Genomic DNA, 16,716 nt, shown 5'->3' on the forward strand with positions numbered 1-16,716 from the left:
AATGTTTTCGATCAAAGTGAGCAAACAAGACCTGAATACTTCCTAAACCTGCTCAATTTTCATGGCCTTATTGGAATCAAGTTCTCAAAATCCAGCCCAATTTCTCCATAGCCTCTATAAAATAATCACGGTATTACAGCCAGTCTTTGTTTGACTAGAAAGTTTATTGGATTCTTCAGCAAACTCTTGGAATTACATTCCCTAAACACCAACACACACAGAAACAAAAGTAACATGTTTAAAAAAAATTACCTGGGATTACAGTTAGCTGAAAGTAATGAAGCTTGTTTGGGTCAGGAAAATTCACTTTACATGTACCTGCGAAGCAAAAAAACAGTTTACATCAGACAATTGTTTTTCCACTGTTGGGACAGCAAGTATATTATCTTTCATACTCTCCAAATTAACTCCCTGATTAATCCTTCCAGTCAAGTGATTTCCTCGTATACTTTGTCTCTAAGTGCCTCTTCCCTATGCAGTTACAGCTCACCTGCAGTAATGGAACTTCACTTCTTTGAGCTGTGAGGAAGCTTATTTCCTTTCAGTAAACCATGATGTCTCAAAGACCTTAAAATGCCGAAGGATTTCGTCTTCTGTATATATGCTAGCTACATGTTAAGATGACAGCATACGTAATGAGCACCTCTTCCTTACAAGTTCTTTAATGGTAACGTGTGTATCTTAATATTTGATCATACACTGCAGTTTGCAGAAGTCATGCCACCACAGCCCTACGCTAACAAAGGATTATTTATACCTGTAAAATATAACGAGATACAAGCTTTACTGAAAGCCTCTTCCAAAAGCCAGTGAAGTCTCCGTTCAGCTGTCATACTGAACAGGTTTCTTCTGTGTAACCAATTACACACATTAACAGCAAAGGTTATAGAGCATCGTTACAAACCAAACACTACATTTTTGTCCTCAGACTAGATGAATTTAAGGAGAACAGTGAGAATGAAGAACAAGTGTGGAAAAAAAAAAAAGGATAAAACATCAATCTGATGAAATTAGTCAGTGGTTTCAGTTCAACAGATGCAAGTTCACAGCATAACAGCCCTTTGTTCGCATTTGATGACACAAAGTTGCCTTTCCATGCACAAAACTGGCCTTTCTTGACTATGGCAGAGACAAGCTGTCAAGCTGGCACTAGAAGATGCAGATATCCATGGATACATTATTATCCATATTATGCAGCCTTTAGCTTCCTAAGGGATCAAGCTGACTGTTCTTTTTCTGTGGTCAAGGAGCTAAATAGTATCAGAGATATAGACCCTATTTGCTTGAAAAAATAACTAGAACTGTACACAAACCCTAGTAGCGCATTCGCTTTGTAGTAACTACAAACCCTTGATACACGTTTCTCAGGTGTTCGTTATACTATAGAAGAGTCTACGCAAAAAAGTTTAACCAAAGTTAAAATTACTCTGTAAAATCTCTATAATTGCCTTTAAGAAAGAAGAGCATACAGAAAGGAAGAGTTAAATAATGCCTCTTCCTGCCCTCTGTTTTTGCTGCTTCTGTTCTGTATTTTTCCCCCTTGTAATTCCTCCCATCAGGCAGTCTGTACACTCAAAAGCCTGATTTTTGAGATCTGAGAATTGATCCAGATTTAGAATCATTAGCAAACAGAAGATGCTCATCAGAACCAGCACTCAGAAGTAGCACTTGAAAGTTTAACCTAGAGAGAAAAAAAAATATGGTCAAAGCTTCCCTTAGATGGGGGAAGACTAGAAACATCATGAGCTACCTGCCAGTGTAATCAGAGAGAACATTCACTGCTTTTTTTTTTTGCAAGGTAAGCATATGGCAAGACAGTGTGAATGCACAGCACAGTAATAACCTGCACGTACACTCTTGGTCTGCTGCAAGCGGATCGTGTCTCTTTCCCTGCAGGGAAAACATCTTAGATTACTCTGAAACAGGGACATGCACCACAGGAAGTTATGTAGAGCAAGTAATGGGCTCTGAATGGACCTCTGAGCTTACTAGGCAATAACTTGTTGTGCCTTCCTGTATTCCAAGAACTCATGGCAGAATGATGCTGTTCTGGTCAAGGCTTGAAGGGAAAGGGAGCTCAGCAATAATTCAGCTCCAGTGTCAACACCCACCCTCAGCAACAAATACAGAGCAGTAGGAACTTTACTCCCCTCAATAAAAGGGCTTTGTGTTTTGTGGTCCATTACAGAACTAGGCTTTCTAAAGCTAAAGAGCAGAAAACATATATTTGACTTTTAACTACCTATCCTCAGCTTTAGAAGCAACAAGACACTTACCCTGTGCTCTTAAAAGCCTATTTCAAAGTGGCCATTAATATTTTCAGCTTTTAGCATAACATACAAGTAAGATTCCAGGGCTAAAACCACATTATCTTGCCTTTTTTTTTTAAGGAATATGGATTACTTTTTTAAAAAACAATTTTGCATTAATATTTTCACTATTAACAAACACATCAGGTTACAGCTTGCATGTGAAGTGAAAAAGCACTAGGTTGACTTAGTATGTTTCCAGAGAACTCAGCTATTTGCTCTGCCCCTAGAATAGCATCTCCTGTTTTGAAAATGAGAGAATGCGGGAAAAACAGGAGTGAGGCAGTAAATGTAGTCTTCAGTTCCAGGTATCTTTTGGGTGTTTTATGAGTGAAGCTCCCACTCCACCACCAATCAAATTCTAGAGCCAAATGATCAATACTGCTTCCAAAGGACACTAATAAGGGATCCATCGCTCCACAACCCCTTAAGAGGGAGCAACAAAGAAAATCTGTTCAAGCCTGAGTGGCAGAGTTTTGCACAGCTTTCTCTAGAGTTAACAAATATCATTAGCGTTCATACGTCAGTCAAAACATTCAGTTCAATGGTCCTTTTCCCCTTAAAATGCATGCCATTAAATGCTATACTTACAAGGTAAATTAGCTTCAAGTTCTGCAACCTCTGTTGGAAGAAAAAAAAATATTGTTATTTATGCAAGCATAAAGCCATTCTTGAAGTCCAAGTTGGCAGATCTAATTTAAACCACCCTGTAAATCAAATTTCACTTAAAAATATAATTAAGCTGCACTGAAGGTTTACCTTGAAATTTCTCTTTAAGCCATGCAATTCATTACTAAAAACGCTCAGCTGCCCTACAGACAATGCAAACATATCCTACTGTGATTAGGAGGTACAGCTCTGCCAAGACTGAAGCGCCAGGGCTTCTAATACACAGAGCACTGGCATTTCAAAAGGTGGCATTATCCAAACCTCCAAAGTTGTCTACATCAGGCACTAAAATATGGGAAGCCATAACTCCAGAGCCTGCAAAACACAAGAGCAGAAAAACCTCGAGAATCAGGGTGTCAGTCCAATAATAGAGTTCACAGCCTGCATAAGCATCACCACTCTCCAGCATCCAATTGCTAATGCTCTTCCACCATCAGCTACAGACTCCCTCAGGTTACACACTGCTTTTGAGAAGAAGCCTCCAAGCACGATACCACATACTGCATGTTTGGAAACAGCTGCTGAAACCCTTCTTCAGGGGCACTGTCATACTAGATGTTGTCCTGCCTGCAGAAGCCAGCACTAAGAGCACCAAAAGAACAGAGAAAGACAAACCTTCACTTCCAGCACCTGGCACAACAACATGCATAGGAAAGTGATAAAAACAGCTGCATCCATTGCACTACTCCCCCCCTCAAAACCTCTGCACTGTTGAACAAACTCAGAGTGTTAAGTTTATTTGCTCCTGTCACTGTTGGCTATTTCCCCTCGGAGCATGGTTTGCTATAGATATGCACTCTTGTTCAACTAAGACTTCTTTTTCTTTATTGTATTTCCCATGCATAAAACTTGAAAGTTATTCATAAAAGAAAGGAAGTAACCTGATTCAGTTGCATAGCTCCTAGGAAGGAATGTTTACTCCTAAGCCCTTTCTCTGCCACACTACTTTCTCCAGACGACCCCCTGCTTTCTCCCTCTTTTGTATATTTTATTGAAGTCTGACTTTCAACCACCTGTATTTCACAGAAGTACAGATGAGATGCATCAAGATACCTCCCCCTTTTACTTCTAAAGTTCTTGGAAACCTAATCAAATATATTTTTGCATTTCCTGTAGTCTTTTTTTCCCCACTTGACTTCTAACTTCACTTTGTGGTCTGGACAGACACAGCCCACTTATTTGGGCTAACAACAACGTTTAAGAGACTTCAACACCAACTATCAAAAACATATGTCTAAAGAAAACTGTAATTCAGTTTAAGATATGGGGAGTGATTTCTCAGCACAGAATCCAAACTGATCTCCCAACAATTAATAGCCCACTAATACCCCAGAACTTTTCTTGCATCCATGCTTACCAAACCTGGCTGGTCTCTGCAACTCCCACCTCCCACTTGCTTGGCACAGCCCTGGTATCCCTGCATCTGCAGCCTACTACACCAAGAGAGAAAACCCCACCAAAACAGAAGCATTGTGTTTCATGCTTACCTAAAAAGTTCACAATTGCACTCTTTAAAATCCCACTCTTCAGCATTCAAGCAGCCACAGCTGATTTAACCAAAGTTGTGCACTGGAAGACACACGACACTGGGGGCATACTTTTGGTAAAAGTTTTCAAAGAGTACTGTCTTTATAATATACCAAAAACGTAATTTCAGCTATAATCAAAGACATTATTTTTACTTTCCCTTTCTGGTTAAAAAAAAAAAAGACAAGACATAACCAACTCCTGAAGGCTGCAGCTGTACAAACCCATTGTAAAAGTGTTCCCCCACCCCCTTCTCTTTAAACTCACCAGACTTTCATAATGGGAGGCACTATCAATCTTCTCTAGAGGGCAGAGTTTAGAACCTGCTCTTATTTTAAGGTGTTGACTGCTTTCCTTATTGCTTTCTGTGCTTGTGTGTTGTTCGGCTTAATGAATACTGCCCGCCCTTTGCTTCAATTCTGAGAAGAGGGCAGCAGGGAAAACAGAGACACCAAAGGACAGAACGTGTTCAAACTCAGCAATGGCTGGGCTGCAGCGCATCTGCTGAGCTGGAGCCTCAATTCTGCCTCCTGCAAGGTTCAGTAGACAGTTTACTGATCACCATAGCTCCTTTGAAGTGTGAAAAATTTCCTGTAACACATTCACGCTTCTGTGTTTCTCTTTGTCTTGGCACAAGAATGAGCAGGTTTTCTTGTGAAAACATGAAAACAAAGGTGTTCACACCCATGAGTACGGAAGAGCGTGCTCTTTCTTTGAAGGTGTGCAAACACGTGGGGAAGACTACTGTAACTAGTCCACACGAAAGCTTTGTGAACAAAGGCAAGCTTCCCAAAATTAAGGTTTCTAATCAATTCTGTAACAAACCACTGAAACTAAGAACAAAACAACTTTATAAAGGTAAAAAAGGCAGGTAAAGACCTGCTTCAATACTCTAAACTTTTAAAGTCACATCAAGTAAGGAAACAGATGTTACTATCAACTATGCCATATAAACATTGGTGATTAACAATAACCAGCACATTTAATGGGCCAAAGCTACAGCATGTGTAAGTTTTCCCAATTCTATGACTGTCTGGTAGTGACAGTCTTGACATTGAAATCATTTCTGTATTTTGCTGCTCAGAAAGCAAACATTTTGACCACATCATTCAAGCTTCATGAAGATTCTGATGTTTTAAGTTACATACTTTTTACATAAAGCAATACCACTGACAAGAATATTCTCTGTAAGAAAATGCCCCTTGTGCAGTCTGCCAACTTATTGGCATGGAGTAACAGATTAGTAAATAAGAAAAATGTAGAAGCAACAATTAGAGCTTCAATGCACTGAACTTCCAAGAGCTCCAAAAGCCTCGCTAAATTAAAGAACAAACTTAATCTCACAATCTTTCTGACCTCCTCTTTCAAAAAATGACTAACTATAGCTCAACAGTAAAGAAAATCCAATTTGACTGCTTTTCATAATGCTTTGTGGATAATCAGTATCTGTGTCTCAATTCACAGCCAGGCACCTCACCGTTCCTTAAGATGCAGAGACAAACAACTGCATAACCCAAGTCTCAGGAAATATTGTGCAAAAGCACTCCAGAACTTCCACTGGAAGCCAGTGCCCGTCAATGCCTGCTCAGTACTGGCTTACCAGAGATGCAGAAACACTGCGGACCATCTGAATTCCTCCTGCAGTCAAGAGGGCTGATTGCCAAGAAGCAGCAAACCGAGGAGCACTGCAAGGCCCTGCGCCCATGCTGAGAAGTGCTCCCAGGTAGGTCCAAAAGGCTGTAATGTAAGTGCAGGCACATGCCAGAGCTTCTGCAGGGAACAAACTCGGGTGCAGTCAGCCCCGACCCAGACTAGCTCCCGGCCAGCCAGTCTGGTGTTCCTGAAACCTTGTTTGATCTGGTGCAGGAGCACACTCAAGTGGCAGGTATATTTGCAAAGTCCTGCTCTTGACCCAGTATGCACTCGCTTGAACAGTTCCAAATGCTATTTTAAACCATAAAGAGTAAAAAGGCAAGGATTAAACTTAAACCTACCACAGACTTTGGGAGAGTTGAATGCAAACTGATTATGTCTCAGAAGCAGCTTAGGAACTTTATAAAACAGGGGAAAGCTAAGTCTAACACAAGCAACCAGAGCTATTTATAAATGATTTCACAAACAATAACTCTCCCTACCCATGACAATTCTCAGGACAGAAATAGGAACACACACTCCTGACGTGTGCACAGGCATATGGTTTATGAGACACTCACGTGAATGTTATATTCAGTAACGCACAGACTATAATCACATTGTTCTGCTCCCTCCCCTTCCCCTACTCCAACTCAACAAGTCAGAATATAGAAGTGCTTTGGTTACTAGCCTTGCCACAAAGAGTCAGGCTATATGCTTCCCACTGGAGTTTGTTTTTAAGTACACAAAATGAAACCATTACTTCCTCAACTGAAGTGAACGTTCTCATCCACAGCAATGCTTACGTCTCTCTGGTGTTGTCCCAGAAGCCTCCCTCTCCTGTTCAGGTCCCCCATTTAATGGGCACCTTAAAGACTGATAGAGATTAAGATAAATACCTTGACACTCTAACAAAAACTCCATTTCCTAAGTGTTAATTCTAGCAGTAAAATGCTCTTTGCCTCCTAATTCTATCCATCTATCTTTATAGCTTTCCCTACTTGGCTCCCCTGAACTGTACCACCGTACATACCAGTATTAGAAGTCAAGCAAGCTGCCTAATACTACCAGTTTTTCAATAGAGTAAGAGATGTGTATTTTCCTTCCACTTCCAAATGTTTATTTTAAACAAGATACTATCAAATGACATGCTTCAGCTTCTATACACTATTACAAAACTTACTATCCTGACATCAAAAACCAGAAAAAGCTGCTGTAGTTGGAAATCTGTAACTGCAACATATCAATTCATACTTCAGGTATGCTGAAATTCAGAGACATAAGAAGTGAAGCAATACATTGAACCAGGTCTCCCTCTGTCAGTGAAATCCTAGAAAAAGTCTCAGTAATAATTTTTCAAATCAGCTTCAATTCTTGTGTCTTTTTGGCTTTACAGTATCTATCACAGTTAGGCTACAAGCATTTTAGTGTAAACTACTAGTTTCCTCTTTAATAAATATAAATCACTTATTCATCAAGCAGCTTTCCACTGTCTTCTTCCAAAATTAAGTTCTGCAATGTGCAGAAGTTAATGCAGTATTTTCAAACAATGCCTCAAGTAATTTCAAGAGTGTTAATGAAGGAAGGATTTTATTAATTCTCAAAAAAAAACCCCCACTATTTTTCCCCCTCTCAATTTTCCTCACCTGCTATCGTAAGGAGGGATATTACCATACCTGAAGGTTTGAAGAAAGCAAATCTGTGGATTCTCCTCATTTTTACTTACAATGCACATTTACCTCATTTTTATGATCAGTTTCCTACTTCTTTCTACAAATGCACACCTGAAACATTTCCCAGTTACATAAATCTCATTGTAAAACCCAAAAATGTTGAAGATGACTGAGGAATAAACCATGCTAACTCATTTTCTTAGATATTAAGTTATTTCAAGCTGTCACTTACAATCAAACTAAGCAGCACTGGTAATATAAAACTGAATATTCAGGTGCACTATAAAAAAGCATTTCAAGGGATAACCTTTGTGATCAATAAGCATATTGTTAAGTGCTGTTACTACTGACATCCTTCCTGGCATGTTCTTTAATTCAATTTAGTAGTCACGTTCATTATACAATATTAAACTTAATCGTACTTTGACTTGTCCTCAGCTCCTTTCAAATTTTCAGAAGGGATCTGCCTTTCAAGTTCAGCACTGCACGGCTCAGAGCATCCCACAGGAGCACTCAAGTGGCCCCTATTCCTAACTTCATGAAGTTCCCCTTTAGAGATGAATTCAACATCAAAAATTGCCTCTGCAGCACAGAACAAATTGAAAGCTGCTAAAGTAAGTGTACTGCTTGCTCTATTTTAACTTGAGTACTAGGTCTACAGAATTAGGGCCTTACTCTCCAACTGAGCCTATATTGCAATCCAATGAAGACAGAGATGCAAGAATGTGTCACACTGAACTTTTAACAAAGTTGTGCTTTATTAGAGCCTCTCTCCCCGCCAGAGGGGCAGCAGAGCCCTTTCAAGCACCATTTCTGTCTGCTCCTCCTCCCCACATCACTATTTGCTTTCTACCTTCTCCAGTTGTTCACACTTCCTCTGTTTGATTTGTCTTGAAACATGTCCCAGTGGTCACGAAAGACCACTGCTTCATCTTTCTCCAGTTCACTCCTCCTTGGCCAGAAAGCCTCTTTCCAAGAACTGTCAGCCTGAATTACTGGTCCTTGCCCTCCCACACCCTCAGACACTTCTGCCCTCAGGGATTTTGAAGTGGCAGATGTTTTCCTGCGACTTCCCAGGGTTTCAGATCAGAACTACCACCGTGCTCCTCACGGCAGACGCGCGCCCTGCTAACTTCCCAAGCATGCTCCATTAGTTGCTGAGAGAATCAGCAGGGGACAGGCTGCTACCAAATCCTGTTTAGCAGCCGTGACTTTAACACCCCAGAGGAAAAACAGCTGGAAGAGAATATCCAGCTGTCTCAGAACTACTTCCCTACATAAAACTTCAGGAATAGAGATTTTTTTCCTTTCATAATAAATCCATGAAATAACCCAACAAAACAGTGCCCTGAGTCATGATTGATATTTGAATATATCAATACTGGACATGTAAGCAATCAAAGGCACACCTTAGAAAAACTAACAAAGGGCACCAGTATTTTAACTTTTTCAGGGGGGGGGGGCTGTTTAACTTGCACCCATCACTAAAGCCAAGGACAACACCTGACAACATTCAGCTGATAGCTCACATACTTCCAGTTTTAGTAAAAGTAATTCAAATGCTGACATTGAATTTTCTTCTCATCCATATGGTGCAAATAGCTAACATCATACCTAAATTATCACTTATTTTTCCTACTTCAAGGCAATGTCAGTTAGCAGACTTAGATAGTTGGCCTACATCAAATTTTTAAAAGTTTGTAAGCATCGTCGACACTTTTATCAATGGCTGGGGTCACGGCCATCTGCCCCATAATCAAAATGGCATTGATCTATTTACCACTCAGTGTACACAATACGTTCGAGGACTGCAGGGTTATCAGTGTGACAACACATCCTTCAAAGAGATCCTATAATGCCTCCCTGGACGGGACTCTCTATCAACACAAACAAGACTGTCTTTAATTTACCTCCAGATAAAAAACAGACACTGTCTGTGTCTGGGTGATACCTCTAGTAAAACTGGCAGACATCTGTCTGCAGAATTTATGAGACTCTCACCAATTTACTGTGGATGAGGAACAGGAGAGTATCTCTCCAGCACATTATCATCATCACTTGAGCAGGTGAACAGCTATCTGACCTTGGTTCATACACTATCACTAGCTCCCAGGGCCAGGAAGGATTTAGGGTACTGTGCCAAAAATCACCCTCAGCTAAGCTTCCAGGACAGCCCATCATGTATCTAAAGCTGCTGTGGAGGACGCTGCACAGACCAGTTGCCTGCTGTTCTCCTATTGACTCAGAAGCTATAGACTTATTTGAGGCCAAAAAGGATCCAGCTGTGCTATGGAAAGAACATAGCTATCACTGAGCTTTCTAATGTACATGACCACAGTCCCTTGTTCTTTCAACTCGGAGGCTTTACACAGTAGAATAAAACCACCACCACTAATACCATTAAGAGATACAACTGAAGCAGCACTAACCTCAGCGCAACTGCTGGGGCAAACAAGGACAGAAAGTGCCGGACCTTTTCTCATCTCCTCTTTTCCTTAATGATAGCCAGCATTTCTTTTCCTTTTTTGTAGAACGGATTATTTTTTAATTTGCAGTTGCCATGAGATTGACCTGAGCCTTTCATCCATTCTGCAACTGCCATCTGTTTGTTTGATAACTCCAGCCTAAACAAGCATCAGTAACAACTTCTACTTACAACTACTTTTACAGGCTGCCATCAACTTTGTTTCAATTCTAATACAACAGCCTATTACCATTTCATACAATGAAGGCATCCTTGCTGTACACACACCTTTAGCAGGCAGTTCTTCACTCCTTATCAAACTCATTCCTGCAGATCTAGACAGCGTGACCTAAAAAAACTGTCAACATCAGAAGTCCATCTTCACTCAAGCTCTCAACACTGCTTCAGCTGATGTAGCTTTACGAGCTGGAGCAAGTTCTAGAAACTTTTGTAATTGAATGGTCTACATTCAGTTTAAAGTGTAGCTTAAAAGAGAATATCCCCAACAAGTCTTTTTCAGACTAACTACTAGATTTTCCCCTCACTTTCAGTGTAGTTATACAAAAGTGATCTACTTCTACTGTCAGTTCCCATTTCGGTCCAGAAACCATTTTAACCAGACTGACAGCTGCTCCTACAACTCTTTTTGGAGAGCCATGTGATACAACTTTCACACACAATCAGATCACGATCCAATACTCACACTTGTCAGAAGGATGCCAGCAGTGACCTGCTTTTAACAGTCAGTTTGGGACTCAACTCGTTCAATACTTAGTCTTGCGCTGGTTTGCTAATGGTAGCCATAGCAATTACAACGTCAATACTAATTTTCTATAGCTTACATTCTTTTCTTCCCCTGCAGACATAGGTAAGGTTTTAGTCATAAAAGTGAAAAACATTATTACTCTAAGAGTACAGTAAAACTTCTCATGGCACTTCACACTATACCAGGCATTGTAGTTGAAGTGTATTTATATTACACTGCTATTTTCCCCTCAAGTCTACACTTGTAGGTTAATGAAAATCTCAGATTATATATATTTAGTAATTTGGCTTTGTAGCTTAGCCTGGTTAAAGAGCTTATTGCTCCTGCCTGATATCTTTCCCCCTCAGAATTGGAGTTAACTGAGGATTTCCAAACTGGAAGTCTAAAGCAAGCTCTTTGCAAGAGTTATCACATCAGGATTTAAAGTGAATTAAAACTCCCTGTCCTTGGAACAATGCAAAAAGAGAAAACTGTGACCATAATGTTCCTAGTCAAGTTGAGGCACTTCCCAGTGCACAGAGGCAGCAACATTTGCAGTGGAACCTCGCTCCAGTATACAGTTATATGGCAGAATCTACCCTAATTCGAAAAAGGCATATGTAACACTATGGTTAGGCAATATCATTCCGGCAAATATACCAGTGTCAGTCTCAGGCCATTCTGAAATAAGACCAGGAAATGAGCACATTTCATCTGACCGACATGAATCCTAACCGTGACAGCTTACACATCAACAGTAGTATATTCGCTGTTGATCATTTTTAGCACAAACATCAACCTAAACAACATATTCCTTGCCACTAGATCACGCTGCACAGCTCTAGCACTAAAACACTCAACTATTACCAGAGGGAGTAAACGTGAGTTTAAGCCCATAGCAACTGCAAAGTGTCAGCACCTATGGATTTTTAAATATAAGATTATCTATGCTACAGAAAAAAATGAAGAGCAAGAAAGAGCTGTCCCCGATTTTACTATAAGTTTGATTATTGTCTCACAAGCTACCTCATTTACCCAGAACTGCCACAAAGTAAAAGTTTGGGGTTTTTTTTCCCAGCAGTAGCAAGCCAGCTAGTAACAACCTACAGCAGCCTTCCTAGAACAGACCATACCGTACTACAAAAATGAGTGTTGGTTTTTTTATTCACTACTTCATACTCAACTTCCAGTGGCTCCAGGCCTACAAACAATAACTCTTTGCATTGCTTTTTTAAAGTTTATTGCCTCTGATCTATACCATTGAAGACCACCAGGACACTGATGTTACTTTTACTACTTTCTTTCCTGTCACAGGCAGTTATTTTTTGCTCAAAAAAATACCTTCCTATCAAGTCAATTCCGATCTCCTCCTCCTATATATTTAGTGACGCTTATATGACAATTTTTTATCATAATGTTTTAACTGATGACACAGTTCCCAATGATGGATTAATTTTTCAGCAGAGTAAGGAGAAGGCTTTTTACATTCTGCATTATTCAATGAAAATAAGTGTCCTACAGGCAGAGAGCTGTTGCAGATGCAATGTATGCCAATATATATCCTACAGTATAAATCCTAAGGTAAGTCACAAGCAATTTTAAAAATACTTCTGGAAATCATTTTATATGCAATTCAGTATTGTTTACTGGCAACACACCTGCAAATTGTAAACCCCAAAATATTTAAATATAAGTTTCTTTCACCTTTAACAAGTAATTTATCTCGAACAGACACCCTCCGAGTTGAATCAGAAGCTGGATTGGATGCACGGGGTCCTCTGACACCATCATCCCGCTTCAACTTGCTTGCCAGAGTTAGCATTACTGCTGTCTTCAATCTAGAACACAAATATTAACAAAGTCAATTACCAAAACTAAAGCACTGGGGGGGGCCACAAAGCCAAGTTACAGTTAGTTCCTTATTCAACAACTATCATCATATTCTTAGCAGTCAAAGAATACGATATACACAGTCAACATGACTGTGATTAAAGACGAGGATGGCCTAGAGTACTTGAAGAATGAGAGTGTGTTTCAGACGTGAATACTGAGAGAGTTACAGTACGTTAGGCCAAGAGGAAGTTCAATTTTGCTGGAGAAAGGTCAGACTTTCATCATTGTTTACAATCCAATTTCACTGCACCATCTACTGCAGTATAACATTGCTTGACATCACTCCTTCTAAAGAATCACTGTGAAAATACCCCTGCCACAGCCCTGGCTGGACATTCTGCTACGACCATTCCCATCGACGCTTCACATGACAATATGCAGAGCTACTTTTTGGCTGGTCAAAAAAAACAGGAGAGAAACAGGAGGGGAGGGGTTACTGGAACAATTCTCTAACACTAGGAAGTGAGCTTTGAGTCAGCTACCAGGAAAGGAAACAGATTTAAACTGCAAATAGTGCAATTATCTGTGCAGCTGCACAACAGTAACTCTTCACAGTGCAAAGCAACAGTGGAGAAAGTTACATTCAGAGATTTAATAAACTGAAATGAAGAGATTTTTTGCTGTGTCAGTCCTCCACTATAGAAGATAACTGCACTGATAAATAAATTACAATAAAAGGTGGACAGCATGCCAAAGTCATAAAACCAAAACATTCAGTCTGTCATGGCTTAGTACATTTTGACACTACTCCTAGTTGAAGGCAACTCATTCTTCTTAACAGTTTGGCCAAAAACAACATAATGCTGACAAGACCCATACCCTTTAGGCCCCACCACCACTAAAATGGTAGGAGAAATGTTTATCCTTTAGTCATATGAGTTAATTAAACAAAATAAAGGCAAAAAAACTTGTAAGAAGTCAGCATATAGTCTTCACATGAACTAGTTTGCATAGAAGACCAGACAGGTATGATGCAGCAGTTACCAAGACATGAAAGAGATGCTCGGGTAACACCAGCTCTCATAGTATAAAATGGAGAATCAGCCAAGGTATTCATAAGGCAAATTAAACCACTGAGATGAAGACAATCACACTATAAAATGACAAGACTTGCTACAAGATTTATCTCTGTCAGCTTCAGCTCTATGTGTCTCCATGTTTCTTTCCTTCTTGTAAGCAAGCCCTGAAGTGAAGTTTAACAGGTCCATTGCAACAGTAGTTACTTTGCATGTTCCTTTCGTTTGTTCTTGGCCCAGAGAAAACAGGAGATAAAGCCTCTGGCCTGCCAATCTAGTCACTACATCTGTAAAGACAGCCCTATAGCTTTCCCACGGTTGTGAGAAACCTGACAGATTTATAACAAACATCAAGCCAACACCAAAATACCGGTGAAGGGGCAAGAAGGAGAAATGAAACAACTGACATGACAATTGGATGTTGAGAAGAACATAACAAATAAGTGAGTAACAAGGTTAACAAAAAAAAGAAAGCATGTATTTCACAATAGTACCCAGCAGTATGAAACTCTGGTAAGATCTACAAGAAGGTCGAGTTCTATGAAGTTGACAAGTATGTGCGTTAGCTTCAAGATCCAGATTTTAAAATAAAAAGTAAAATTCAGGGCAAATGTAAATCCCACTTGCTCAACTGAATCATTCAGTAGGGTTTTTTTTTCTCCCACTACTCCAGAGAAAGAAAGAATAAGCAGACAAAACAGTCCTTTTTTCCTTGGAGAAGAGAAAGACAACAGCTTGTTTAATAAATAAATTTTTAAAAAAGGGGGGGATGGGGGATGTATGGGAGTCTGGGAAGTAGCGATACGGGGTCCTAAAAGAAAAAAAAAATCTAAAAGAAAAACTGTAAACCGCAGGCAACCCCCTCCCTCCCCAAAAAAAACCTTTTTAGGTGCCAAGACCAAATGAAATCAACTTCAATGGGAATTAAATGCCTAAATACCTTTATAGATCTGTTTCCTCACTGCTTGTCCTAGAAAACTAGGAAATCGAAGAGAAGTGTGACCAGCGGGGAAAAGAGATGGTTCGCTCCAGCTATACCCCAAATTTCATCAATGGAGCGCGGCGAGGAAGCACCCAAAACTTGCTAACCGCACGGGGAAAGTAAGGCTTTACCGCTGCACGACACCGCGGAGACAGGCGAGGGAAAGGTGCTGCGCTTATTTATAGGGAAGGCAAGAGAGCCCCGGGATTTCTCCAGCTCCCCTGGGAGCGGAGGCAGCGGGGCCGGCAGCGGGGGGCCGCCCTGCCCCGCGCCGCCGCCGCTACCGGGAAGCCCCTCCGCAAGGGGCAGGGAGGACCGCTGGGCCCCTGCGGCGGGGGTACGACCCTGCTGGGCCAGGGGAGTAGTTGCGGGGGGCTAGCGGGCTCCCACCCCCGGTGTCGCCGGGGCCCCGAGGCCTGGCGGGCCGGGGCCGCCCCGGCAGATGTGGGGGCACCGGGTGGGGGAGGGAAGGGGCCGGGCCCGAGGCGGGGCGGGAGAGTCCAGGCCTGAGCTGAGGGGGCTAGCCCCGGCCCGGGGGGGAAGGGGGGGCGGCCCGCACTTACCTGAGCGCGGCGTCAGGGCCCGGCTCCCGCGGCCAACACCATCCCCGGGGCTGGCCCGGGGCAGGGGGCGGCGGCGCGGCTCCTCCCTCCCTCCCTCAGCGGCGGCGCCGGAAGTGGGCAGCGCCGGGGGCGGGGCCGCAGGCGCCGCGGGGCGCGCGCCCTTCAACAACAGCTTTACCGGCAGCGCGCGGGGATCTCGCGAGAGTTGGTGTGGGTGTGTGGGGGGGTTGGCGTGCCCGTCGAGTTCTCGCGAGAGTTGCGGGTGGCAGCAGGGCTGTTCGCCCCCGGCAGGGCGGCGCCATTTTGGGGCGCAGCGGCTGCCAGGGAGCGGCGGTGCGGCTCTGTTAATTTCTGTTCTATTCATTACGTCGAGTCGCCAGGGATAAATGGTTTTATTTAGGGGAAAAAACAACAATCATCAGCATGATTTCAGAAGGGGAGCTTTACTAAACACCTGGCTTGCTGTAACCTTTGCGTTAGCGCCTGCTTAAATTAATACATGTAATCTGTACATTCCAGCACCAATTAGTGGAAGCAATGGTCAATCAGATTAAATGAGTGTAAAAAACTGATAATAAGAGTGCATTTAATACTGGAGAGTAGATGACTTTGATACCATGACTCGAGGCTAACTTGACCAGTTGAATCTTTAGAAACTCTGTCATGATAAGATTAGATGAGACCCTCGACCTGTAAAACTTAAATATGTGCATAACTTCAATGAGGTCTTCCATACATTAGCTTCCAATGAATAAGGGAACCAAAGTTAAGCCATTAGAGAAGCATCCAGGTAAATTGTTATTTGATAAAGCAAAGCTTGAGACCAGACATGAGGAAAGTTTGGCAGACAGCTATTGAAATACTCACTGCATCCTAAACATCCACTGGAATGATATCACTTCCCCGTCACCAAAAAAAGATTGGAATTTATCTTAGTCAAATCTAGTTAAACCAGTGCAGAATCACAACTCGGAGGCCTGAAGTTGTCTTAACCCTTTCACAAGCTTAATGCAAAAGACAAGCACCCAGCTGAATTGGCTGAAAACCATTTGCCTTTTCCACAGTTCTTTTTAGTAACATTCTGTTCACTGTGAATTGCTCATGCTTTGGTTTTCGGCTGTAAAAAACTGTAACCAAAAGATGAAGAAAAAAGAAGTATGTGTTTAGAAAAACCTGCTCGCTGCTCTCTGGCTTCAGCAGGTTAGAAAGCAAAAGAGGAATTAAAAACCAAACCCAATGTATC

At 41.6% G+C, this 16,716-nt stretch overlaps 1 protein-coding gene across 4 annotated transcripts in view; it reads right to left on the reverse strand.

Annotated features, from left to right (window-relative positions):
* The window catches only part of UBE2F (ubiquitin conjugating enzyme E2 F (putative)), an 84,196-nt gene extending 68,568 nt beyond the window's left edge, over nucleotides 1-15,628 (reverse strand). For 2 of the 4 annotated variants that reach the window (XM_075511549.1, XM_075511546.1), the window contains exons 1-4: nucleotides 15,474-15,628; nucleotides 12,724-12,857; nucleotides 2,901-2,930; nucleotides 253-318 (exon numbers count right to left, since the gene is read on the reverse strand). In XM_075511549.1, coding sequence (XP_075367664.1) covers nucleotides 253-318; nucleotides 2,901-2,930; nucleotides 12,724-12,841 — 214 coding nt within the window. In that variant the 5' untranslated portion in view covers nucleotides 12,842-12,857; nucleotides 15,474-15,628. Of the gene's footprint in view, nucleotides 1-252; nucleotides 319-2,900; nucleotides 2,931-12,723; nucleotides 12,858-14,868; nucleotides 14,907-15,473 lie in introns of all 4 variants that reach the window. The other 2 variants (XM_075511547.1, XM_075511548.1) reach the window with 2 other exon arrangements.
* Nucleotides 15,629-16,716: the final 1,088 nt, after the last annotated feature.

The sequence above is a fragment of the Mycteria americana genome, chromosome 9 (genome assembly GCF_035582795.1).
Source record: "Mycteria americana isolate JAX WOST 10 ecotype Jacksonville Zoo and Gardens chromosome 9, USCA_MyAme_1.0, whole genome shotgun sequence".
Taxonomy (NCBI): Eukaryota; Metazoa; Chordata; class Aves; order Ciconiiformes; family Ciconiidae; genus Mycteria; species Mycteria americana.